The sequence below is a fragment of the Aspergillus aculeatinus genome (assembly GCF_003184765.1).
Source record: "Aspergillus aculeatinus CBS 121060 unplaced genomic scaffold BO66scaffold_23, whole genome shotgun sequence".
NCBI lineage: Eukaryota > Fungi > Ascomycota > Eurotiomycetes > Eurotiales > Aspergillaceae > Aspergillus > Aspergillus aculeatinus.
In genome coordinates, this window is record NW_020291492.1 from 115611 (window position 1) to 141496 (window position 25886).

At 54.2% G+C, this 25886-nt stretch overlaps 8 protein-coding genes across 8 annotated transcripts; 4 read left to right on the plus strand and 4 right to left on the minus strand.

The window, feature by feature from the left end:
* The first annotated feature begins 101 nt into the window (after window positions 1-101).
* Window positions 102-4019, plus strand: BO66DRAFT_391799 (DEAD/DEAH box helicase). The gene has a single exon (XM_025647343.1). It carries the CDS (start codon window positions 153-155, stop codon window positions 3816-3818), a length of 3666 nt encoding a protein of 1221 aa, XP_025504105.1. The 5' UTR covers window positions 102-152; the 3' UTR covers window positions 3819-4019.
* A 308-nt stretch (window positions 4020-4327) lies between these two features.
* BO66DRAFT_391800 (uncharacterized protein) lies at window positions 4328-4552 on the plus strand (the record flags this gene model as incomplete). Its single annotated transcript, XM_025647344.1, has 1 exon — window positions 4328-4552. Exon 1 carries the CDS (start codon window positions 4334-4336, stop codon window positions 4550-4552), a length of 219 nt encoding a protein of 72 aa, XP_025504106.1. The 5' UTR covers window positions 4328-4333.
* A 2105-nt stretch (window positions 4553-6657) lies between these two features.
* On the minus strand, window positions 6658-8673 carry BO66DRAFT_322392 (putative GTP binding protein (GTPBP1); the record flags this gene model as incomplete). The annotated part of the gene is made up of 3 exons (XM_025643755.1): window positions 6658-6959; window positions 7016-8534; window positions 8620-8673. The coding sequence occupies 3 exons, from the start codon at window positions 8671-8673 to the stop codon at window positions 6658-6660; spliced, it is 1875 nt and encodes a 624-aa protein (XP_025504107.1).
* A 534-nt stretch (window positions 8674-9207) lies between these two features.
* Window positions 9208-10347, minus strand: BO66DRAFT_391802 (U4/U6-U5 snRNP complex subunit LSM3). Its single transcript, XM_025647345.1, has 4 exons — window positions 10062-10347; window positions 9893-9985; window positions 9753-9789; window positions 9208-9656 (listed from the first exon to the last, which is right to left on the minus strand). The coding sequence occupies exons 1-4, from the start codon at window positions 10185-10187 to the stop codon at window positions 9622-9624; spliced, it is 291 nt and encodes a 96-aa protein (XP_025504108.1). The 5' UTR covers window positions 10188-10347; the 3' UTR covers window positions 9208-9621.
* Window positions 10348-10560: 213 nt separating this feature from the next.
* On the plus strand, window positions 10561-13079 carry BO66DRAFT_391804 (uncharacterized protein). Its single transcript, XM_025647346.1, has 2 exons — window positions 10561-12921; window positions 12998-13079. The coding sequence occupies exon 1, from the start codon at window positions 11006-11008 to the stop codon at window positions 12680-12682; it is 1677 nt and encodes a 558-aa protein (XP_025504109.1). The 5' UTR covers window positions 10561-11005; the 3' UTR covers window positions 12683-12921; window positions 12998-13079.
* BO66DRAFT_85495 (PIG-L family deacetylase) lies at window positions 12892-14301 on the minus strand. Its single transcript, XM_025653657.1, has 3 exons — window positions 13887-14301; window positions 12982-13810; window positions 12892-12918 (listed from the first exon to the last, which is right to left on the minus strand). Exons 1-2 carry the CDS (start codon window positions 14122-14124, stop codon window positions 13164-13166), a joined length of 885 nt encoding a protein of 294 aa, XP_025504110.1. The 5' UTR covers window positions 14125-14301; the 3' UTR covers window positions 12892-12918; window positions 12982-13163.
* A 5811-nt stretch (window positions 14302-20112) lies between these two features.
* BO66DRAFT_85669 (alpha-arrestin) lies at window positions 20113-21994 on the plus strand. The gene has a single exon (XM_025653658.1). It carries the CDS (start codon window positions 20267-20269, stop codon window positions 21854-21856), a length of 1590 nt encoding a protein of 529 aa, XP_025504111.1. The 5' UTR covers window positions 20113-20266; the 3' UTR covers window positions 21857-21994.
* Window positions 21995-22895: 901 nt separating this feature from the next.
* On the minus strand, window positions 22896-24389 carry BO66DRAFT_322732 (integral membrane protein TmpA; the record flags this gene model as incomplete). Its single annotated transcript, XM_025643776.1, has 1 exon — window positions 22896-24389. The coding sequence occupies one exon, from the start codon at window positions 24387-24389 to the stop codon at window positions 22896-22898; it is 1494 nt and encodes a 497-aa protein (XP_025504112.1).
* Between the last annotated feature and the right edge of the window lie 1497 nt (window positions 24390-25886).

Below are 25886 nucleotides of genomic sequence, written 5' to 3' on the forward strand. Positions count from 1 at the left end.
CGAAGCGGGTGGAACACGAAATGACGTCGGGCCGACCTGCAAATCGCGTCTCGGCGCGTCTCATTCTTTCTGCTTAAGTGGATTTTCGCCCCAGGCTCGTTGGAAAAAAACCCCCCAAATAGCAACATTCAGGGGGAGATGATTGACGCAGGATGCATTTTCAGGATGCCGATGGACGACCTTTGAAGAAGCGACGGTTTTTCGCCGACGATGAGGGTGTTTCGCCTCCTCACTCAGCCAGCGATGGTCTCACTGCTGCGGACTCTGAAGTACCGGCTTCGACCCTGTTGAAGGACTCTAACGAGGAGTCCCTTGCTCAGAACACCCAAGATGCTGACTTGACCTCGTCACACTCACCTATCGGCTTACCAGACGCCAACGCAGTCCCTCATGAGGACGCTTCTCCCGCGAAGCACGACTTGCCACCGTCCCATCTGGACGCAGAAATCCTAGAGCGACAGAGCGTTGACGACGGGTTTGATACGGCCACCTTCCTTGCCATAGTTGGACAAGACGTCCCTCAACACACCCTCATCAAAATCCGCAAAGCAGCCGGTGGTGACCTCGAACGGGCCGTGAACATTTTCTTCGATGGATCCTGGAAAAGCCCTCCGACTGCCACCCTGAGCCAGACCACACTCCTACCCCGCGAGCGAACCCTCCCCGCGCAACCATCTCCTCCCACAACCCGTACACCACCAGTCTCCTCGAACGGGACACACATCACAGATAAAGCCAGTTCACGAGTGAAGTCACAACCGCAGCTGAGATACATCGGCGCATTCGGCGTCGGGGCGTGGGCTACGAGGAGTGGCGTGGGGCTCGTCAAGCATGGAGAGCATGTCAATATCGAGCGCGCGCGGTCTCAACCCGCTGCGAAACGGGGTCGCACGGGCAAAATGATCAGCAACCAGAAGGGCGATGTCCTCACACGGTTCACCACGAAATCCGGCCAGGAGATCGGGCGTCTGCCTCGGGAAACGGCCGAATGGGTATCGACGCTGATCGACCAAAAGGTTTGCAAGCTCGAGGGGGTCTGCGTCTTCGCGCCGGACAGGATCCGCGTGAACGATACGATTTATCTGCAGCTGTGGTGCTATCTGCGCATCGAAGCGTTTCAACCTCAGATCCTCGATGACACCACTGACGACAACAGGTCGACCACTATATTCGAGGAGAAGGAAAGCGTCGAAGAGAAGAAATTGCGGCTCCGTCAGGTTGCGCTGGTGAAGCTCTTCGATGAGATCGGTCTCCAACCGACTTCCATCAACGATGTGACCCGGAAGCATAAAAAAGAGGGATTGCTGCGCGCAGCAGAGATGGCCGATCAGTATGACCGGGTCAAAAAAGAGAACCAGTCGAACAACGACTCATCGGGAGAGGAAGAAACCCCGGAGCTGGAAGAGGACCAGCTTGATACGCTGTACAAGAAGGCTCAGTCGTTCGACTTCAGTATGCCAGAAGCGCATCCTCCGGCCACGTTTACGATGGACCTGCGGAAGTATCAGCGACAAGCACTGTACTGGATGCTGGCGAAGGAAAAGAACAAGGAGTCCGCAAGGGAAGAGTCTCTGCATCCTCTGTGGGAAGAATATTCATGGCCGACGAAAGATGTGGATGACAAGGAGTTGCCTGCGGTGGATGGAGTGGACCATTTCTACGTCAATCCGTACTCTGGGATGCTGACCCTCGAATTTCCCAAGCAGGAGCAACATTGTCTCGGTGGGATCTTGGCTGATGAGATGGGTCTGGGTAAGACCATCGAGATGCTAAGTCTGGTCCATGCTCATAGGAATGAGCCCCAGAGTTCTGGCGGCTTGGTGAGGCTTCCACAGGCCTCTGCGGGCAGGGTTTTTGCCCCTTATACGACGCTAGTCATTGCACCAACATCACTGCTTGCGCAGTGGGAGAGTGAATCATTGAAAGCTTCTCAGCCCGGGTCGATGAGAGTCCTGATGTACTATGGGACGGAAAAGAATGTTAACCTCAGAGATTTGTGTGCTGCAGGCAATGCCGCTGCGCCCAACGTGATCATCACGAGTTACGGAGTCGTACTCGCAGAGCACCGTCACCATACGTCCACCGTCCTGTCTCAAATGGGCTCGGGCGGCTTGTTCTCTCTGGACTTCTTTCGGATCATCATCGACGAAGCTCATATGATCAAGAATCGTCAGTCCAAATCCGCAAAGGCGTGCTACGACCTGAGCGCAAGTCATCGATGGGTCCTCACCGGCACACCGATCGTCAACCGGTTGGAGGATCTGTTCAGTCTGGTGCGGTTCCTGAAGGTCGAGCCCTGGAACAACTTTTCCTTCTGGAAAACATTCATCACCGTGCCATTTGAGTCGAAAGACTACGTGCGCGCGTTGAATGTCGTACAAACAGTGCTTGAGCCGCTGGTCCTCCGTCGGACCAAGACCATGAAGACACCTGAGGGTGAGCCCCTGGTACCGCTGCCACGGAGAACGATTCAGATCGAAGAGGTCGAGCTTCCGGAGCAAGAGCGTGAGATCTACGACCTAATCTACACCCGCGCTAAGCAGACCTTCAACAGCAATGTTGAAGCCGGCACCCTACTGAAGTCGTACTCGACAATTTTCGCACAGATCCTCCGTCTCCGTCAGACATGTTGTCACCCCATCCTCACGCGCAACAAGTCGATTGTGGCCGACGAGGAAGACGCCGCCGCCGCCGCCGATGGAGCCAGTGATCTCAAGGACGACATGGACCTACAAGAGCTGATCGACCGCTTCAAAGCCACCACCGAAGCAGCAGGCACCGAGCAGGCCCAAGACTCTCAAGCCAGATTCACCTCGCACGCACTGCGACAGATCCAAACCGAGTCCAGCGGGGAGTGTCCGATCTGCTCTGAAGAGCCCATGATCGATCCCGCCGTGACGGCATGCTGGCACAGTGCGTGCAAGAAATGTCTCGAAGACTATATCCGCCACCAGACGGACAAAGGCGTACCACCGCGTTGCTTCTCCTGCCGCGCGCCGGTCACCTCCAAAGACATCTTCGAGGTAATTCGGCACCCGTCCCAGTCGCAGTCCCCGGTGTCCACGCCCACGACCGAAGAAACAGATTTATACAACAGCACGCCGCCGCTCGGCTCGCAAGCACCGCCGCCACCACCACCACGCATCTCCCTCCGCCGCATCAACCCTCTTTCCCCATCCGCACACACCTCCGCCAAGATCCACTCCCTCCTCAACCACATCACGCGCCTCCCCGCCAACAACAAAGCGGTCGTCTTCTCCCAGTTCACCAGTTTCCTGGATCTCATCTCCCCGCAACTGACGCGAGCCGGGATCCCGCACGTGCGGCTGGACGGCACGATGCCGCAGAAAGCCCGCGCCGAGACCCTGGCGCAGTTCAACCAGACCGAAACGTTTCTGTCTGAGGAAGACGACGTCGCGGACGAGGCAGACATACTTCTCGACAGCGCCAAACCCGGGCGAAACCCCAGACCTTCGGCTTCATCATCCACCCCCAACCCCCGCGTGCTCCTGATCAGCCTCCGCGCCGGCGGCGTGGGCCTCAACCTCACCGTCGCCAACCACGTGTTCATGATGGACCCGTGGTGGAGCTTCGCGATCGAGGCGCAGGCGATCGACCGCGTGCACCGCATGGGCCAGCTGCGGGACGTCTCGGTCACGCGGTTCGTGGTCAAGGACTCGATCGAGGGCCGGATGCTGCGGGTGCAGGAGCGGAAGATGAACATCGCGGGCTCGTTGGGCTTGCGGGTCGGCGGAGATGGGTCCGAGGATGAGAAGAAGAAGGAGCGGATTGAGGAGTTGCGGTTGTTGTTCGAGTAGGTGGGCGTAAGTGCCTGGGCACGTGAGTGCCCTGGTGCTGGTGCTGGTGCTGGTGCTGGTGCTGGTGCTGGTGCTGGTGCTGGTGCTGGTGCTGGTGTGGTGCTGGTGCTGGTGCTGGTGCTTGAGGGAGACGAAGTGGAGGAACAGTAGGGTAGGAGTTGTACATGATACCATTGCATTTTCGGGCTTGTTGGATAGGATCGGTGTAGACTAATGTCACTATGCATACTTCAATGAGTTTATTGATCATAGGCTGATTCACATCTAAATTCTCTTATTCGACTACCAACAAAAAATAAACTGCATCCCATCCACAAACAAGCCCATACTAATACAAATCCAAACCCAAACGCCTCAAATCCCCACCCATCAAACATTCAACTAAGCAGTAGCAGGACATGATATCATACGCAGCCCCCATCTCCATCTCCATCCTCACCAACCTTTCTGTCCCCAACACTAAGAATTTCTACTTACTTCCCATGATGCAGCACCTTCCCCACCTTCTCCTTCAAATGCGCCATCTTGCCCTGCCCATGGCCCTTCCCGTGCTTCTCGGCCTCGTCCGCTGCTCCGGTTCCAGCTCCAGCATCTATACACAAGTCAGTAACACCACTCCCAGTCTTGCAATCGAAAGATACGATACGCACCAGACTTCGCAGGACCCCCCTTCGAGCCCAGCCGCTTCTCGAACTCGAACGGCTCGCGCGGCGCCGGGGTCTGCGGGCCCTTGAGCGCCTCCTCGCTGACTTTGGTGTTGCCGCGGGGCAGCGTGTCGGTCGCTGTTGCTGTCGCTGTCTCTGTCTCGGTTTCGTGGTGCTTTTGCGCTGTGGGAGATGTGGTCGAGTCGCGAGCTTCCTTGGTTTCGTTGGTGGGGCCGACGGATTCGGTGTCTGATGCTGCTGCATCTGCTGCACCTGCTGCGCTGGTGGGTTGTGTGGCTGGAGTTGTGGTGGTGGTGGTGGTGGTGGGTTTGAGCTGCTGCTGCTGGGCTTGAGATGTGGAGGTGGCGGTGGAGGTGGAGGGTTTCGCCTTGGATGAACTATAAGCCTTGTCGTCGGCGGAGATGCTGGAGTCAGGGATGGTCGCGGGCGTGTCTCGGGTCTGGAGGGCGCCTGTGCCTGTGCCGGTGCTGCCGCCGGCTGTGATGGGGGTAGCGCCAGCAGCAGCACCAGTGGAAGAGGATTTCTGCTCAGGCCCCATACCCGCCGGGGCAGGGAGTCCCCTATTCTCGTGCAGGATCTCATCCTTCTCCTTCTCCTTCTCCCGGATAGCGAGCGTCTCTCCAGCTCCAGCTGCAGCTGCAGGCCCAGCCCCAGCCCCAGCCCCAGACACCCCAACATAGGAAGGAACCTGACCCTTTGACGTCGTAGCAGGCAAACTGCCCCTCTGCTCCGACACCCCACCGGTACTCGACATCTGCGTCTTCCCCGCCGGCAACCCCACCCCCGCCCCAGATGCAGCCAGCTGCTTCGCGCCATGCGACCCGCTACTCGGCGCGCCGGCCGCCTCAGCAGCAGCCGTAGGCGCGGCGGCGGTCAACGGGTCGGGGGTCTCCATTTTCTTTGGGGGTTGCTGCTGCTGCTGCTGCTGCAGGGGCTCGTCGACGATGACGCTCTTCAGAGCCACGTCGGCGTTGCTGGGCGACTTGGGGTTCTTGGCGTGGTCGTGGGCGGAGGTCCCCGTGACGGAGACGAGGGGCTCGGGGATCACGGCGGTGTTGGCGTTTGTGCGGGGGGCGCCGGGTTGGTCTTTTGCCTTGGGGTTAGTTCTTGCGTGTATTGAGCACCCAGGGGGGGGGGGAAGGATGATTATGGCACACGGGATGCGTGGGCGGAATTTCCTGCTGTGTCTGGTCAAGTGGGACTAAACTCACCATCACGGTTCCCGCCATCGTACGGATCAGTCGCTGTGCCCTTTCCCTGGATTCCGGACAGGGGCTCGTCGCCGTGCGGTTGGAGCTGTTGCTTTTGCTGTTCGCCGGGTTGGAACTCGTTCCAGAGGGCGGTGGTGGCGTTGTTGAAGGTGCGGTTGAGAGTCTCCATTTTGGGTACAGTACGCTTCTTTCTAGATGGGAGTGGAAGTCATGTAAATTGGATTGGTAGTTGAGAAATGTGTGTGTGTGTGTGTGGGTGTGAGATGCTTTGTGTGACCGAAGTGAAGTATAAGCTGGCGGTAGGACTCAGTATAAAGTAACAGTAGCTGAAAGTGGAACTACCACCTCTCAAACCTCAGCTCAATTAAATCCGGGGGGTTTTAAACGTCCGACCACCCCATTCAGCACCGCTCCAGGTTGGTACGTCAGTGGCTCGACGACAGCTGGGTGGCCAGTCGACTTCACTTTGTCTACTACGTACCGCAGATCATCGGCCGCGATGTCATCACTCCCCTCTGACGTCATCCAATGTCCTTCTCACGTGGGGAGGTGAACCGTGGCCAACTGGTCAATATCCGGACAACCACCCAGAAATTGGAGATAAGGTGGAGGACGACAAAGTCAATTGCAGAAGTAAATTGGAGCTATGAGTATCACGGCGGGCGAAGAATGTGTCATCTCACCCACATTCTTGGCTCATGTGGAAGCTATGAGTACTTTTGGGAACCACCCAGCCAGATCAACCGCCAACCGCCCCCAGTCAAAACAAGAAAACAGCCCGAACTAACCCGAACAATGCATTTAAAACACCTTTATTTATCAAGGAAGCGAATCAAAATGCATTTATGAGAAAAAAAAAGCCCAGCGTCGCTGCAAGGGCTCCATCCACTCGGCCACTCCAACGGTCGTGGCGAATTCCGTCGCAAGACCGCCGATATTCCCGAGCTGATATACACGCTGAGATCATGTCGGGTTGCTCGCGTCCCCTGCGCTTTTAGCTTCGGGGTTCAGAGGGTTCTTGGGATCATAGCCAACGCTCTTGACAATTCCCAGACCCTTGGTCTTTCCCTCACGGAAAAGCACCCGATCTCCCGGAGCGAGGAACTCGGGGCGCTGGACAAACCGGAACGCAACCAACGCACGGTCTCCAGTCCGAATAAATGGACGATCAATGTCGATGACGGAACAGGTCTGACTCACGGCGCCGACGTGCAGCATCGCCTGATAACGTGGCTTGATGGTCGTGGCGTGGGAGAGGATAAGCACTGCATCACATCAGTAACGGCACAGCTTGACGAAAAGATGTAGACCCCCAACATACCTTCTGCAACAAATTCCCGGTAGACCTTCGGGGCCTGCTCCAATTTCTTGAGAACCACCATGCCCTTGCGGACTTCCTTTCTCCGGACGCGCTTCAGAGCGAACGAGCCGGACTGGCCGGCGAAGCAAGCATTCACCGGGATTCGCTTGCGCTCAATGGACTTGATCGTCGTCGTAGTGAACTGACCAAGCGAGTCGGGCCCGACCAGTACGGTGTCACCCGCATGGATCACCCCCGACTTGGCCACCCCAGACACGACCGTACCCACGTGGGGAACCGAGAAGGTGTCGTTGATCAAGAACTCGAACGGCGCATCAACATTGTAGTGACCCCGGTGGGGGAGAATGTTCAAGAAGGTCCGGACGAGGTCGAGGTTCTCTCCAGTCACGTTAGACACCTGGAAGATAGGACATATCCGCTGGCTGACAAACTGCGTCGCTGTGTTGATGGTCTCCTCCATGTCCTTGATGAACACCGGAATCTTGCGCGCGCCCGGCGACTTCAGGATCTTGCTGAGCTGGGACAGCGTCTCCTGGAGAATCTGGGGCGGGCAGATATCGATCTTGGTGACGATGACCATGACCGGCACGTTGAGAGCCAGAGCAATGCCCAGATGCTCTTTGCTCATACCGATCAGCCCGTTGTTCGCGGCGACCATCAGAAGACAGTAGTTGGGGCTGCTGCTCAGCATGCCAAAGACCGTCGTCCGCAGGTACCGCTCGTGGCCCGCCAGATCGGAGAAGCCAATCACTTTCGCGGAGCGCTTCCCGATCTCCTCCCACGAGAGCTTGCGGCCCTGGGAGCTGCTGACGATATCGCCGCGACTGTCGAACCCCATGATCTCCATGCCCACGGAGCTGGTCCGGCCGCTCTCGACCTCATGCTTGTGGCGGAACAGGTTGAGCCGGGCCTTGCCGCGCCCATCGTCCAGGTTCCCCTTCACGAGGACCCCGAGCATGGTACTCTTGCCGGCATCGACGTTGCCCACCACCGCCACGCGGATCTCCGCCATCTCCTCCACGGTGCCCGCCGGCTGCCGGATCAGGAGTTTCCCCCACGAGCCCTTGGTCCGCTCGTTCTTGACGCGCGACTCCTCGGGCCCGCCGACATTGTAGGTGACCAAGACCCGGCAGTGCGCGGGGAGCGTGTCCGCGGCCTCGCGCAGGCGCCGGATGGCCGTGTGCCACTGCGCCAGGTCGAACTGCATCGACTCGCCGCCGTCCTCGAGGCCCAGGTCGAAAAGCGTCTCGCCGTGACCCTCGTCGATCCGGGACTGCAGCAGGCTCGCCAGCACCTGCAGGTCGTCGTCGGGCTGCTCGCCGGTGCCGAGAAGGACCTCCTTCAGCTTGACGGTCTTGGGCGTGTCGCTCAATGCCAGCTGGTCGAGAATGTCCAGCTCGGCGTGATCCTCGTGGATGCGAGACACGCTGGCCGTCTCGTATCCACTGTCGCTGGGCACAGGCGGGGCCGAGCGCTGGGCCTGCTGCTTCTCGGCGTATTCGGCGAACTCGCTGAGTGCCTGCGCAGGAGACGGGGCTTAGTGTGAGACAGAAGAAAGAGCAGGGGGCTGGGGAATTGCGCGGAAACTGCACAAAACAACGCACGATTTCGCCTCTCCGTCGCTCCTCCAGGGTGAGTTTCGGTCCCGTCGGTGGCATGGTTGTAGGTTTTCCCTTTTTCTTTTTCGTCGCTAGAATAAAGATAAGAAAGCTATGTTGGGAAGAATGAATCAAATACGTGTGTGTCTATCTGCAGCTAAAATGCGAATTGTTGTTTCGGTCGGATGGAACGGACAAGGTTCGCCTCTGGCGCACTCAAACACCTATTCGAGTGATCATAATTCCCGTCTGAATAGCTAGGTGGAAGAGCGTCGAAGGACTGGGCCAGTAGTTATCGAGGAGTAAATGATAAGGATGACCGATGGGAAGAGGACACAATAGGAAGAATAGGGTGTTTGATAGAAGCTAGGTAGATCGAGAGAGGTGAAGGGGAAAGAGGGTGATGGAGATGGACGGGAGGCCCGGGGAAAGCTTTATCGATAATCGGCCACCGACGGAGTGCGAGTCATCGCGCCGCCCGCCTCGTGCGGCTGTCTTGACTCATCCCCCACTCTCATCACTAACTACTACTCATACCTGACTGCAGTCGAGTCATAAGAATAGAGAAGAAATCATTAGAAGCATTCCAGCTGACAGGTGCATGTGTACATTTGGATTCTTTTGCTTTCAGCACAATTACCACATACTAAAACTTAAAGTTGCATGCCAGGGCAGATGCCAGAACTTGTCCTCCTGAATAGTGGCGGCTGCTGCTGCTGCAGTGCTGCATGGCATGATGCTCTTCATCCCATCCTGCCCTGTCCTGATCTGAAACACGACCTTTTCCCACCTCTATCTACCATCTGCCCAGAATATACGTGTATAGTGCATTGCTTGCAATTAGAGTTCTACGTCTGGGAACCCTGTAGCATCGCCTGGTAGTTCGTGGTCTCATACTGATCCGTGGCCGACATGGGGTAGCAGCGAGAAGACGTATACGCTGCATGGCCTTCCCAGCCCTCCGATCAGATCCATTGGTCCTTTTGTCTTCTCGGAAATTTCATCTCATCATGCTTGAGGGGAGATCAGAACAACCGAATCGCCTATGAGCAGGAACGTTAGTCGAAACGGCGCGCGCAAAAACTGTGTAGCCGACGTCATCGGGGAGAGAAGAGTGTGTGTATATGTGTGGAACGCACCTCGAACGAAAAGCATTTCCTCCTGCTTCTTGATCGTCTAGACAGAAGAGATGCGAAAATGAGTTAGCCTGCGATCGCAACAATATGGCCAGCAGCTAGACACCGTGTCGGGCCCTGCAGGCAGTGGGGAGCGGACGTACTCGGATCGTCTCTTGTTCGTTCTCGTCTTCCTCGACCACGTAGATGGTTTCCTCCACATCACCCAGGACTAGGTTGCAGTGGCTATCGTAGGCCTATCGCAAGCGCGAAATTGATACAAATTAGTCGCCTCGAATTGGCCTTCCTAAGCACAATACGGGGAGGACCTACATGGAGACGGCCCTTGAGCTCACGGTCACCGCGCAACTTCACAAAGACAATCTCATCGAGCGACAGGCGCACCAGGTCGAGGGGTTCGGACACCGACGAAGTGCCCGCATCCTCAGTGTCGGCCATATCGAGGGAGGAGGTGGAGGAGGGATTGGGGGCGGGAGGATTGCGAAAGAGGGGAGGGAGGGGAGAGACGAAATGAGTGAACGCAAGCTAAAGGTCGGGAGGCGTCCAGTCAAGATTCAAGCAATCAATGAAAGAGCTGCAGCCAGGGGGGGGGGGGGGGAGAGAGGGATTGGGCGACTGTGCGACTCGCTGTCAAAGTGTCACCCGCGGGAACATGAATGATCGTTGAGTGGATGGATGGATGTTTGAAAGAAAGAGACTGGCAGGGATTCTTTCCAGCTTCCCGCCAAGACCACAACAACCGCCGACTCCTCAGTTTACTCCGCAACAGTTGATTGAATAAATGAATTATGAATATTGGCTGACCTGCCACCCCCTCTTCTCATTTCTTTCCCCGGAATCTGACCCCATGCTTTATCACAGCCATTCTCCTTTCTTGACAGTTTTCAAGCGCGATGTTGCGATTTCTACAACCAAGTGATCGTCTGTCTTGCACTCGCTTGGGGGTCTTGTCCTCTTATCGTCCTTCCCGGCCAACCAAGCTTCGCTATCCGTCTCCACTTCTCATAGTTCGGAATCCTACGAGCCCGTCGAGATCGGTGAGAGTCTGGACTAGGCCGCCGACCAAAAAGAAATTAAAGCCAATTGTCAAGGAAAACTGCTTGGACAAGTACGACTACCGCCACAATGGGATAAAAAGTTCGACGGATTTGCTGGACTTCGACAGTCCCCCAGAGAAACAACGCGATGATCCACTACGAGACACCTTGCAAACGGAGTTCATCTCGATTCTTCAAAGCGGCCAACCGGACTTGGTGATGAATGCGCTCACTGACCCTCGATTCAGCAGCCTGGTAGGAGCTATGCCAGAAACCACCTTCGTTGAGGCCTTCCTGCTTCTCTCTCCAGCGTACTTCATCGAGCCCCATCGAGACATTATCCGAGCGCTCCACCCAACCGCGGAACGGAGCATGAATATCAAGCCATTGCAGGAAATCTTCGACGAATTCGCCAGCAAGCTCGCACAAATAATTCGTCTCAGGGTTTCCACAGGCCTGGCGGAGTTCACCCACTTGCTCGCTTGCGCAGCCGCCATGGGCGATGCTCAGATGGCACGCAGCGCATGGCAGGCCATGCAAGATCGTAATGTGGAGCCAGATACCCAGTGTTATAATCATCTCATGGAGGCCTTGATCTGGGACGAGACGTTTACCGGGTTGAGAAAATACCGCCTGAGAGTGACCCGTTTCTCATATAAGATGCGAAAAAATGCGCCCATCGATTCAGGCTGGTCGGGATACGGCACCGCAGCACGCAGCGTGCTCAAGTCGGTACGAGTGATATTCGCGGAGATGATGGCCAAATCCGTCCCGCCGGATGAGACCACCTTTGTCAACATGATGCTTGCATCCTGTCGCACAGGTTGGGTTCCGGGGATCAAGGCTGTTCTGAAAGCCGCTTGGAACATAGATGTCGACGAATTGTTGACGGCAGGCGACCAGTCGGGAGCATCCGATATCTACCACACCGACCCTGCTTCATCCCTTCATCCCACAGGTCGACTTCTGTTCGCGGTAGCTCACGCCTTCGGAACAAATAACGAAATTCAAGCTGCACTTCATCTAGTGGAATTCATCGCAGGCCGTTACAATATACCCATTCCCGAGAAGGTTTGGCTTGAATTGTTCGAGTGGACGTTTGTCCTGTCCCGTCGCAAATTCGGCCCCGACGCCGAGGAACAGGCGCACACGAGGGTAAAGCCACGTTTCGTGACTCAACTGTTCGATACAATGACCACAGATCCATACAACGTGCGCCCCACAATTGAGGCGCGCCTCAAAATCGCCAAGTTAGCGTGGGACAGTCGTATTCTCAAGAACTACATGCCACAAATGTATGCTTCATATGAGACCCTGATGGAGACACGTCAAGGGAGATGGGAGGCGAGGTCAGCCATCGCGGCGTTTATGAAGCGGCGCAGGCTACATAAAAGCCGCGCAGGTTGGCAGTCGCGAGATTTGGCCGACGCAATACACACCTATGATATCCTCAGACTGCACACAGCCCAACAGACTGAGCTGGTGAGAAAGCTCGCAAGAAACATGCTGATCAACAAGCTGTGGACGGGTCGAGACAACCCTGCATGGTTTAGGTCACTGTTCCCCGTAGCGCTGGAGGAGTGGCGCGACTTCCTCCCGGAGGATTTCCACTTGAACACTCGTGGAGGAGTAGTGCATTTCGATGGAAAAGTTCGCTGGGGTAGCCGGTACCGTTACAGCGGAAAGCGAATACCGATTCGGCGACCCACACCCTATAATGATGTCGAGCCGGGTGACGAGGACAATTATCTTGACGACGAGTTCTTCTGGGAAGCTATTTTGCGTCTCGGGCCAGATATCGAGCCAACGTCTGCATCCCTTAAGCGACTATTCGAGCCGGTTCTGGAGAAGTATCGTCCCGCAGAAGACGAACTATTCATGTTGAGCCGCAATTGAAGCACAGTGCAATGTAGAACTTCTCACTGAGTCCTACGGCGAACTCCCCGCCTTGTCTGAAAACCGAGCCTGCTTAGAAGCTCTTTCTTTCTAGGCTTCAGACGCGTTTCCTAGCGTTAATCTTCAGCAACCTAGTCCTTTGCGTACTGGTCTGGGCTGTATGATAATTCACGGTGCATGTGATTTGAGCGTTTTTCAGACTACCCGGTCCATAGTGACACGTTACGAGTTGTTTCCTGCTTAAGATCACCTTAGCCTAGTTCGTGAAAGAAGAGACTACCGACAAAGTCTTCACGTACCACGGGTGCGTCATACCTAAAACATCGATATTGATGACGGACCACTACTTCTATATATATATATATATATATATATATATATAGAACTTTTATGGCCTGGCGAGTATTAGGCGTGTGTGGATCGAAATATCTATACGGCCCGCATCCCCAGACGTCCCAGTATATCAATTTCGAGCTGTCGCTCAGATCTCCTCTCGCCGTAGATCATTTACCGCCATATAGCGTCCGATCGTAATCCAACCCCAACGGAACCACACCATCTGACTCTGATGGGCCTTGACCATAGCGGACTGGGCCGTCAACCACTCATTGACGGAGCTCACGAACAGAAGCCGAGAAGGGAGCTGGTCCCTGGAGCCGCGGGCCCCGGAGCCCGACGTGATCGAGCTCAAGGCACCCCGGACCATGGTGAAGGGCGCATCGAGCACGCCGGCGTACTTGCGCACGAGGTTGGTCGTCGTCAGCGTGTAGAGGGTGACCGGGCAACTGTACCCGGACTTGCCCTTGACCAGCGCGCGGAGGAAGTGCAGAGCCCCGTGGTACAGGGATCGATGGTTCGGGTGATTGCTGATGCCGCCCTGGTCGAATGTGATGAGCACGTCGATGGTCGCTGTCGGGGCCGCGCCTCCCGACTTCTTCGACGGTTCCGGCGCGAACGCCGACGCAAGGAGCGAGGCGACGTCGTTCTCCGTCCAGTGCGCGGTCATGCTGTCGGGGAATCGAGTGGGGTCGTCCACGACGTAGACGTCCGATTCGCTGCGCAGGCCGAGTTGTAGGGCGCTCTTCACGAGTTCCTTCTTGCGGATGTGTCCGAGCCCGTCTGCGTCACCTAGATTGCACAGCAGGTTGACGAGTTAGTGGCTTGCTTTTCATTGATGAGAGAAGTCTGCCGGGGGGGACCGTACCGGTACTAAGACAGAGAATCTTGAGATGATTGCCGTACTCCTGTTTGGTGAGGGCCAGAACGGTAGGCGCGAAGAACATGGCTTCATCATCGGGGTGAGCAATCAGTAAGCAGATCCGTTTGTTGTAGATGCGAGGGAAGGCCCCAGCAAATGGCGACGACGTGGTCGAAGACAGGGTCCAGAACATGAACACGACCGAGATCGCGAGACCGATCGTGATCAGGGATGAGGTATTCATGGTGGGATATGTAATGATAGAACGATCCAGGTCGTCTTCTAGGTAATGAGTTGGGAAAGCTGCAAGTGGTGTGACGCTGCGACTATTGGGTGGTCGATAAGCGAATGGGATCGGTTCTGAGGTGCTCACGGTGTCCCGACATCCAGACGTCACCTCACAATTCAACGCAATTGAGGCTCGTGCAAACGAAACCTGGGGTCTGGGTTCAAATTAATAGTAGAGATGACACTGAAACAAAGGTGCGTTCATCACCGCGGGAGTTGTTGCGCACATATAATACAAGGATGTAGTGTAGGAATAGGGGATCTCTCGAGTGTCGGGAAGTTCAATCGTCGATCGTCGGAGCTTCATGGAGCTACGGCACGTGACATTCTCGACAGCCACAACAGCGTTTATGCTGAAGGTACACAAATTCAATCGTAGAGACCATGTCAGAGACTCTCGCTGGCTTCTTAACGTCTGTAGTTTGTTAAGTTTACCTTATTTGCCTTGACCAATACCTGGTAATGGAGTGTCTTCGAAATATCAGAATGACTATATATCAAATGGCAGCCAAGCCGTAACCCACAATGACCTAAGATGTGTGGAGAAAAGTATACTCGAAGCAACCAACTATATTGCCATAAGCTCACATGAACATGGAAAGCAGGTGCCATTTTATTGAGTTGGGTTTCAACAACTTATGAGAAGATCAACACCAGCTAATCTATGGAGGGATGTGCACAATCGACATTTGATAGCGGATACGATAGGGCTGACTGATGTTATTAGGACGACTACAGTTTGAGAACCCCTGTTTCTAGCTCGTCGACCTACCGTTGCACTGAATCAAGCCAACCGCGCCAAATTCCTGGTCCCAAGATTCATATCAAGTAGACAGCCATATACATGAGAGCTGTGATGACTGATCAAACCATCATCTTATTCACACGGTATGGTAGACCCTACCATAGAAACAGAGCCTTGGGTAGTACTGCTCCGGAGTGTCGATTCTAGAACCTGTGTCAGAGACGTGCCTGCAGGGTTAGCCCCGTCGCATAAATTACGAATTGTCGGCGGTCAAAGTAGTCACACTCTCTGGTGGACCGGCAACGCGTCAATGTTGCAAATCCCTCAAAGGGGCGCTAAGACTCTGCAGTAATTCTTCACCTGCAGGGTCCTCTATTGGCACTACGTAGCTACGCATACAACAAACAGGGCGTATGTTTCATGACCATGGCCTTCAATCATGACCGAGATCATAAGATCCGCGCCTATAATGCCGTTAACCTAAGTTAATCACACCGGCTGCAATAATGTTCAGGGCCGTAAAACTCAGTGGCTGTGAGAATTGCCCCCCGGACGGCGGTCCGCGCTGGTGGCAGCCCTGAACCGCAGTTACCACAGAGTTGCACCGCAATTCCGCGGACAGGTTTCCATGGATCTCCCGCGCCTCCCACCCTCCTCAATTCAGAATTTGAGAACCCTCCCGGGGAAACGATTGGGGACAGAAGAGGTCCGGGTGGGAATTTGGGAAAGGGTAGCATCCATTGTCCGCCGCGGCAGTCGCCGATGTCCTTTGATCTTCTCGGGTGGTCTAACCTGAAAATAAGAGAGCCCCAATGGTTGGCGCCGGCGGTCCGCTGAGGGCCTTGGAAGAGAATGGAGACCGGCAAGAAAATTTTTCTAGTCGTCTGAGGCGCTAAGCAGTGCTAGTGTTAAGAGTCATCACGATGAAGTGGACTCGAAGGCGACCGACCGGCAGCGATCCGGCTAGAGAAAATTGCACGCAGTCCGGCGCCCGGCTAAGTACGAGTAAAACCACTCACGCCTGTTGCGCTTGGAGGGGTTTGCCGTTAAACCGCCCAATGGAAGGGGAGCATGAACGAACATGCCTTCTTAAATGATGAACGTGCCTTGTATTCGTCTATGATTCTGCAAAGAGATGGGGCCCAAGCTCTTGCACGACTCGCGAATGCTTCACAGGGGCGAAAGGTAAGCGGGCGTGCTGAAACTAAAAACAAGCTTGAAGTTGCGTGCTTGATTCAGAACTCCGTACTCCGGAGAAATCGCTGCATTCGATGCATGTATTGAGCAATAGCTGTCTGAAAGTTCGATGCTAAATCAGGTACGGAGTACCAGGACTAAAAGCTCGAAGGGGCGGCGAATTCCGCCCCCCCCAAAAGAGACATTGTCACGCCTGGCCCCGCGGGAAGCGAGGCTCGGAACAGGAGTTCCAGAGGTATGCGCAGTGTTAGGCCAACTACTCCGGAGTAGGTAATTGATGCGCCGACTTGTTACCACCGACTACCGGCCGGTTAAGTGGCTGAATGGCAGACTCTGAGTATACCCTAAGCACAGTCAGAGCCAGGGGTCTTACAAGTTAGAATATCAAAGCAAATACCAAACAGTCTAGCACCGAGTAAAGTGAGTTGGGCGTGTGAGGTTGGTCGTTATTATGGGGTAAGAAGGTGCCACTTTAAATCGACATACGAGATATGTCTACTCCACATACTATCAGTTGCGTGAGTTAAGGTGTGGTAGAGCGGAGACAAGCCCATTTACTTACTCATAGTACTTAACTACTCACTCCATCTCCAGCGCCTTGACATGCTGTGGCAGAGTAAGCGCAGTCGGTAAAATGGAAGAATGGATGGATTCATGGCGTGATCAAGGTCGGCCACCCGTAACAGTGACCGACAGCATGTGCCGAGATCCTGTCAATCGGGACGATCAATCGGATCAAGAAGACAGTGGAAGTTGGGTGTTCAAAGCCGAAAGTGCTCAGTTAAGGTACTGAGGTGCAGTAAAAGCCTGAAGTTGGCTCAGTTGATCCATCATGATGGAGAGCTTGCGAGCCTAAGGAGGAAACTGTTAGGTAATGGGTAGGGCGGCAGCCGCTGGCCATTCGCCAGTGAGACAGTGAAATTCCCCTGCCAACAGGACAGTGCACCGCGTCTAGAACTTAACTATATCTTTGATGTGGGCTTTTTGCTCATGTCATATTATCTGCTACGTACTGGTCTGTATATTGTGAAATCGTGATAGACAGTAGCACTGCTTTCAATCTCAACTCACCTACCCAAAACCTCTCCTAGATAGATACTCAGGAGGTTCAATGCGCTGACCGGCAAGGATAGCCGGATGATGCAATGCCCCCGCAAAGGCCGGAATTAAACTGCAGTGCGGGGAAAAAAAGAACCATGCGCCCTCGGAGTGAGCTGATGTCCAGAAGGGTCTTCTCTAGTACGTACTCCGTAGCGCACTAACTGTAGCGATGACTCGATTGTCTGTTCTGAAACTTGTCCCAAAAAGGTAGCTACGGGGAGAAGTGAATGAATTGAACCATATTGACTGCGCGCGACAGCACAACATCCGTCCACATGTCCCAAGTACCTTGTAGGGGATGATGAATTGCGACAAGGGGCATCAACCAAGGATTGGTGGGCGTGCTCCCCTTTTGACTTTTTATCCTTTTGAATTTTTTTTCCCTTTTAATTTCCCTTTTTGTTCTTTTTCTTCCTTCTCTCGGCAAGTGGAGCTTTGACTGAAGTGAACGGGATACTCGTACACAGCACACACATCCATCATTATTGTACTCCGTACTCTGTTTAGCTCTTCCTGAGGAGAAGAAAGTCCGCAAAGAATTTTCCTTTGGGAAAATTCCTAATCCGTGCGCGCAATGCTTGGGTCTGATGGGGCTAGCTTACCTTCTTTTCAGGCCTTGGTTCTGCCCTTCCATTGTTTTTTGGCGCAAAAGTGCAACAGCGGCAACTTGGATCCAGAGGGATCTCCAATTAGCGTTGCAATGGACTCCTGTACGGTAAGGTACAGCCGATTGATACGGGTCGTCACCGCCTGTATGGAGGATTGAGACAACAAACGAGACCACCTGCAGACCGCCTTGAGCCCCCTCGGCCTCGCACATCAATTTGTGACGCCACGTGATAGTTCGATGACGGCAGCTGACCTTCCTTGATGAGCAAAGGAAGCGCCCGTCAGGTGTGATGATCCGGTATTACGGACTACTATGTTACTGCTCTAGTAACTTCCACTGCAAGCTGAACGGATAATCCGTGCCGTTGATCTATACGGAGTACTAGTTCACGGTACTATTCCACACATGGCTGGCTCAATGATCTGTCATTCTGTTGTCAATCCTCGGGATCTTACCCGATGCTACTATACTTCCAGACTTCCAGTCGACCTAACGTCCTTCACCCGCGGGGTTTCGAAGCCACCATTGGTAATTCAGATTGGGGGGATATGACCCGGTCTCTGACCGTGGTCACTCCTGGCTTCCAAGTATAGAACGCCTCTGATGGGAGATGTCTAGAACCTGAGTCAGCAGTTCCATACTGGACCCTCGGTTCGATTCTGGAACAATTGACATGACAACATTCTCCAGCCAGTTGACATTATTCCACATCACCACCGATCTCATGGATTGCGTGTAACCCGCTAAGATGATGTTTCTTGCGCGTGCATAATTGCGCAAACGGAGATTCGGGTTGGATGATCTACATCGGAGAAAGTTGTTCGTTGCTAAAGTCTCAAGCCCGGCCCTAGTGTGAGTCATTGCGCCTGACCACCCCCCTCATTTACTGTACATTGATGAGAGCATCGTTCTAGGAAGGACATTCCGTGCACTCCAGAATAGATTGCTTAACAACACATCAAGTCATTTGATGCAGGAGAAGGTTCAATCACTCTGGCATCAACAACCTGCGTACCGGTACATAGCGCAGCGCAGAGTGATATGCATTCATCACATGCTGCCAGGGAATTGTAGTCAATACAGGATACGCGCCATCCAGAATGTTTGGACGGGGGGGCTAGAATTATTTGCCCTCAGTCTCTGTGAGCTTTAAAACTTTGGAAGTTGAGACCGATCTTGAACATACTCAAGATCTGGGGAAGCAATTCCGAGTAACCTCAATTCAACTACACCTGACTAAGGCAATCATTTCATCGATTACGCAGGACAAGCTGCAGATAGAATCATTGATTGGCCACTGGTTGTTCTAGAATGAGCATGTGCCCACAGTCGTCCGAAACCATCACGCAAGTTACTTTAGCTAAGCTATGATGGTTTTGTAGTGAGAAAGAAAAAATCAAAAGGCGGCCAAACAAATCGCGGTGTGAAAACATGGAGGTTGAAGAAAGACACTCAGGGCTGCCAGGTGCAGTCACTGCAGTTGCCCTCGGGGAATTATTGGTGCAACGGACGGGTACTGTACCTGTAGGGGAATTAAATGGCAGGGCGAGCAAGCCTGGAGACTTTTGGCGCTTTCCGTCGGAGACAGCCGTACGGTCATGTATGGAAATGGTAATGTAAAGTCCACTATGACGCTTTTTCTGCCGTGCCCCACCAAAACTCCATCGGCCGCCCGATGCGATGGAGACATTCAGGGTGGCCAGACCAGGGAATCAATCGTACCTGTTACATGGTGTGGGAACGCCCTAGAAACAACCACCACGCTAAAATTGAAAAAAGGAGAAGAGAAAAAAAAAAAAAAAATTAAACAATAGGAAAAAGGATAAAAAAAAAAAAAAAAAAAAAGGAAAATGGGTCTTTGGAGGGGTAGAGTATATCTGGGTTGCAAAGAATAAAACATAGAGCTTGTCCTGCTTCATTCAAAGGCAGCTACTCTCCCACCTCTTCTTGCCATTCCTCTGTTTTGCTTGATAGCCTACTAGATTTACTTCATTGTCTTCTTCGGTTACTCAGATATAGACTACTACAACCTACCTACCTACTACCACCACCACCATCAAAACACGATCCAAACTCTCCACTACTCGTGTACATTTCATCTGCTACCTCTACCCCTCACCGTCTCAAAGAAACTTGAACTCTTGACTGTAGTCAAAGGTTCTTTCTCATAGGTACAAGATTCAATTTCAATCGCAAGGAGATTATGTACTTGACAATCAACTCAACCTCCCCAATTGCGCCGTGATACCGAGACCCCTTCACATACATACATACACTAGTCTGCCACTGCCAGTCTGGTCTTACTGCATCGTGGACCGTCAATACCTGACATCCATTGCTCCCTGAGCAACACATTCCATCTTCTGTGCATACGACACTGTTACTATACTTAGCTACCAAGGTTCCAACCCAGCGCATCCACATCACCCTGTGAAACTCGCCACCATGCCTGGTCGTCTACTTTCCAGCTTTGTCCGCCCTTCCCTCTCCCACCACTCATCTCACCATTCATCCGTTGCGCACTCGAACACTTCGTCTTCTTCGTCCGTGAATGAAATCTCGAACACCACTGTGGCATCGAAGAAGCCATCCACTCATCTGTCCGCTGACCGAGCTCGCTCACCCGAACGCCGGCTATCGTTGGCGATGGAGCATCTGATCCATCCTCACCGCGATCACAGCAAAGAGAAGCGACGGAGCCATGGCCGCTCAGCTCGTTCAAAGGAGCGTGCCGCCCATGATCCCAGCGCCAACGCCTCTGCGAAGCTCGATGTTATCGTTGAATCCCCGCCGCTCGTTTGTTACGGGAATCCTGCCAACTCAACCGGCGCCTTGTTCTCCGGACGCCTGAAGATCAGCATCTCTGAATTAGCCGGCATGATCACCCTTGACACCTTTGATATGCGTCTCATGAGCAGACAAACGACCAAGAAACCGGTTTCTAGAGACTGCCCCAACTGTGCCTCGCGAACTGAGGAACTGACACACTGGAACTTTCTCACCGAGCCCCTCGCCCTCAAGAGTGGTGACCACGAGTTTCCGTTCAGCTACCTAGTCCCCGGCCATCTGCCCGCCTCGTGCAACGGATCGTTGGGTCAGATCGAATACTTTCTCTCTGCGCGTGCTCACAGTATCAACGGAGAGGAGTTCACCTACAAGATGCCTCTGCACATCAAGCGTGCCATCCTCCCCGGCAACGACAAGTCCTCCATCCGTATCTTCCCTCCTACCAACCTTACCGGTCGTATCGTCCTTCCATCCGTTGTTCACCCAATCGGTACCTTCCCTGTGCAGATGACTCTCAGCGGAGTGGTGGATAAAGGCGAAGAAACCCAAACCCGCTGGCGCCTGCGCAAAATGATGTGGCGGATTGAGGAACACCAGAAAATCGTCTCTGCAGCCTGTCCCAAGCATGCACACAAGATCGGAGGCGAAGGCAAGGGTGTCCTTCACCAGGAGACCCGCATCATCGGTCACAACGAAGAGAAGGATGGCTGGAAGACAGATTTTGATACCGCCGGCGGTGAAATCAGCATGCAATTCGAAGCCAGCATCAACCCATCTTGCAACCCAGTGTGTGATCTCGAAGCTTCGGGTGGCCTGGAAGCTCGTCACAACCTTGTCATTGAACTGATCGTCGCCGAAGAGTTCTGCCCCAACCGCAACACGAGACTCATCACCCCGACCGGAGCAGCGCGTGTTCTGCGCATGCAGTTCCACTTGCACGTTACGGAACGCAGCGGGCTGGGTATCAGTTGGGACGAGGAGATGCCACCGGTCTATGAGGATGTTCCTGCCAGCCCCCCCGGTTACACCATGCTGGATGGAAGCAGCATCATGGAGGACTACCATGGATCTCCCTTGCACCTTCCGGAGTATGAAGAACTGGACCGCATGGAATCTCTGCGCTTGGATAGCGACTCCACACATTCTTCTTCAACCAGGGGACGATCACGCCTTACACCCGATGACTTCTCAGCCGAGCCATTGACTTTTGAAACGACAAACCGAGCTACGTCTGCCACCGAGCCTTGAGCGTCGGCTAATACCATTGCTTCGCACAATTCTTATACAACTTCAACATTGGTGTACCTCCAACACCGACCTTTCATGAATTTATGACTGCTACGAATTCAACGATTTTCACCCCCCGAGGACGTCCTTGTTCTCATGCACTCTCAACAGTTCCGCGAAAATTGGAAGTCCAAGCTCTCACTACCTTTCCCCTAATTCCTAATTGTTTCATACCATGGAGGAGAAAACAAAAGTCTGCTGATAGATTCTGTATTGCTGGGTGATTTCTGTGCTTGCATGATACCCATTATTTTCGTCAAGTCTGAGCATTTTCATTTGTCTGTTTCCGTTACTGGCATCATACATACCCAGGTACATACACTTTGTCGCTATGGTGAATTCTCTAGAATAACGATTATGAATGAACAAATTGAACATTCAGATCTATTTACCCAAATGTTGCGGCGTAGAGCAAATTCTGTAAATCAAAAGTGAGCTAAACGTACGATGATGGGTTATCTGGTTGCCCGAGGACTACCTTGCATAATAGGCTGGTTGCACAAGTGGTCTTGAACTCCGGCTCTGAAAAGCGACCAGCTGAATCCTGACCCCTTGGGCTAGGAGACTATTCCGGCCTGTGATGATAAACACCCAGGCTGGGACTGAACTGATTGTCGTACTAAAATCTAATAATGTGGGAGCGTAACTGCAAGTACCCAGCGGACTGCTACATCGAATCCCTGCCGGCCGGACAGGCACATGAAACACCGCGCGGATCTTTGGAATGTTTGCATACAATGCCCGTCTCCCCCCCCGAAAATCAAGGCCAACGGCATCACTTCATAGACTACCTTATCTCTTGATCCTGATACTATATACAGTGACGAAGTCCCCCCCCCCAAACATGGCTTGACTTCGTCTGAATCCATTTCCCCGTTTCTAGCCCCCCCCCGGTTTCTGAGGCCATGGCAATCTCAAAGAATCCCCAACGCCTGCTGCAGTCAATCCCAACACCTTGCTCGCTAGTATATATACAGACAGAAAGACGACACGTGGTCGGTCACGAGTCGAAGATAGGCCCGAACGCCGGTATGCCCCTCGATTCCAATTCATATACCACCTTCCTGGTGAACACGGGGTTGCTGATCACACAGACAGCCTCCGCGTCGAAGTCCTGCACAATGCGCCGGATCATCGGGACCAGATCGACGCGCCCGGACTGATTCGTGTCGACCACCACGGGGGTGGGGTCCATCATCGACACCAGATCCAGCACCCGCTGCCCGTATGTCTTCAGCGGGGCGCGCGTCTGCCAGACCACGCGGAGCGCGGGGCGGTGGTCGTCCCCGAGGAAGGACAAGCAGGGGCCGATGCCCGAGCCCGTGGTGACCACGACCACGCGCGTGAAGACGCGCATCGCGTACGCGAACCCGTACAGGAGGACGCCGCGCTTCCACAGGTGCGTGGGCGGGTCCTGGATGCAGGCGGCCGTCCAGTCGCCCGCCTTGGACACCAGACAGGAGAAGCTCCGCCCGCCGTCCGGGTTCGGGAACGTCGCGAACCCGTGCCAGTCGCGCAGCGGGTGGCGCGCCAGCTGGATGCCCTTGCCGAAGGTGGTGGTCGTGTGGCTGAGATGCAGCCGCACGGCGTGCGAGGAGAGGGTCTCCGGCTGCACCGCGACCTTGCGCAGGAGCGTCCACGGGTGCACGATGGCCACGACCGTGAGCACCAGGAACCAGAAGGCGGGGAGTCTCGCCAGGAAGAGTCCCAGCGGCTCGTTCGACGCGCGGCTGACCTCGTCGGCGAAGACCATCAGCAGGATCACGAAGAGCACCACCACCAGCCAGCCGAAGAACCGGTGGATGAGCTCGAAGTAATCGTGCTTCTTGATGCGGAACCCCGGGTAGGCCACGACGATGATGGCGAGCAGCACGACCAAGATCAAGTATGCCAGGATCACTGGGGCCACGGAGATGCTTGACCCGCCTGATGAGGAGGATGGTGAGGGAGACCAGTACTCCCGTGATAGGAGGCCAACAAAGCCGGCATACCAGACGAATGAGGCTATCCCGCACCCGCTGTGGACGCCACCATAGTGGTATACCTTGGCTGCGATGCGTCGTATTCGGAGAGGCGCTGACCTCGGGATGGATGCCACGATAACAAAGATCGAATTCACCACCAAGGGCTGCCGTGCGAGGCCGCATGCAAGCAGGTTACCTGCTGCCGCATTTACCAATGCTAGTAACTTTCGATCCGTCGCCATGACTGCAACGAACACAGCTACATTGGCCAAGAAGACCAAGGAGAACAGGCGACGGTATATGTTAAGGAATATGAACCGAATCGCAGCGAATCTGCGCTTCTTTGGGGCTTGAGCTTCGAGGTCAAGAGATCCGTCTTCCGAGTCACGATATCGGGACACTTCCGCTTTCTCTGAGAAGACCTTGATGATGGAGTCTTCTGTGAATGTCGATGAAGTGGGACTTTGCGGACCTGATGCATATACCACTGCCGGTGGTACCGTTATTGTGCTCTTCACCTCACTCGACATGTTGCTTCGAATTGGTTCTGGAGATGAGATTGAAGGTTGACAAGAAGATATCATGGGTAAGATCGAGGGGCAGACGCATGTAATCTTCAGGAACGAAGCGCCGGATGCAAGATGGGGAACGGAAGCTGCAAGCAGTAACGACAATGACTCGATTGGTCCCTATGGGCGCATGAGTGTGATCCACCATCAACCTGCATCTCACAACGACGGGTACAGACGTCTTTTGAATCCTCATGCATGACGACATCTGACCTTGATGCAGCCTGGCTGTCTCCCTCAGGGTGGGCTCACATTGAACATCGGACAATATCTCGGCTGCAGACCACGGTCTCTTGTCTTCAGCACCTTGCATCATACCGCATGCGGACCACGGTATCTCAGCTTCGCCTTTCGCCTCGATATCGTGATTTCAGCCTCCGTGATGCCGACACTATTTGAGGGGGAACTTGTTCCGTATCCTAGATCCGAGATGGATTTACCAATGAACACTGGAGAATGATATCAATCCTGCCACTCCTCAGCTGTTCATTCTCCGAATGTGGAAGTCGAGGGGCCAATGGATGGCTCGTCCACGAGCGAATATCCCGTCCCCGTGCCGTGGCCGATGATTCCAGCAACAATGACGACTTGATGGAACGGTCTAGAGATGCGGATGCACCAGCATGAGCACGTTCAGTGGCTCCTGCAGGCCGGCCAGGGTTTCCTGATCGACACTAGTACTGATGCCTTGGACTCAGGCGCCAGAGGGCTTGCCACCAAGATTCGTATTCTCCACCGATCCACGCCTAAAGACGAAGAGGGTTGCATCGATAAGCGGACAATCCGTGCCCTGGAAGTGGACAGGGTCTGTGGAGTTGCATGACCCGACAAGCTCGGCAAGCATATCGTGGCCCATGCAGCAGGCGCAGATTCCTTGCTTTTCCTTCGTTTGGCCAGTTCAGAGTGAGGTCGATCAGTAATAGAGTGGCCCCGGCAGGGCCACCTGAGTCTCCATCCTGATGAACTAGTGCGCTCAGATACATGGGCAAGGAGATCCCGACGAGTCACTTGGTGGCATGGCCACCCACTGCCCCTGCTCGATTTAGCGGGCGGGGTACTGCCTCTTTCGGGCCTTCGTCCAAGATAGTCAAGTCCATCATGTAATGGCTTGTCATGCGCGGTTTTCTGGGATCCCGTTAAGAAGACGTCAGCGTGGCATGTGGGTGACTAGAGCAGTGGGGTCGCGTCTGCATACTGGGCGCATGGTCGAGCGCGCCAGATGACGGGCTAATTCAGCAGGGCCAGGACCAAGCCTCCAGGAACCGTGGGAGTAGTTCGGGGAGGGGGGGAATGCGTCCTCAGGACGGCAGATCCAACCGGGGGTTCAGCTGCAGAGGGAGCACCTGAAGAGAAACGATGGGGCTTGATTGACAGGACGAAGTACCAATCAGAGTGCGCTGCCGACATGGTTCAGATCAAGTCCGACTGAGAGATGGCTCAACATTGGATTAAGTTATG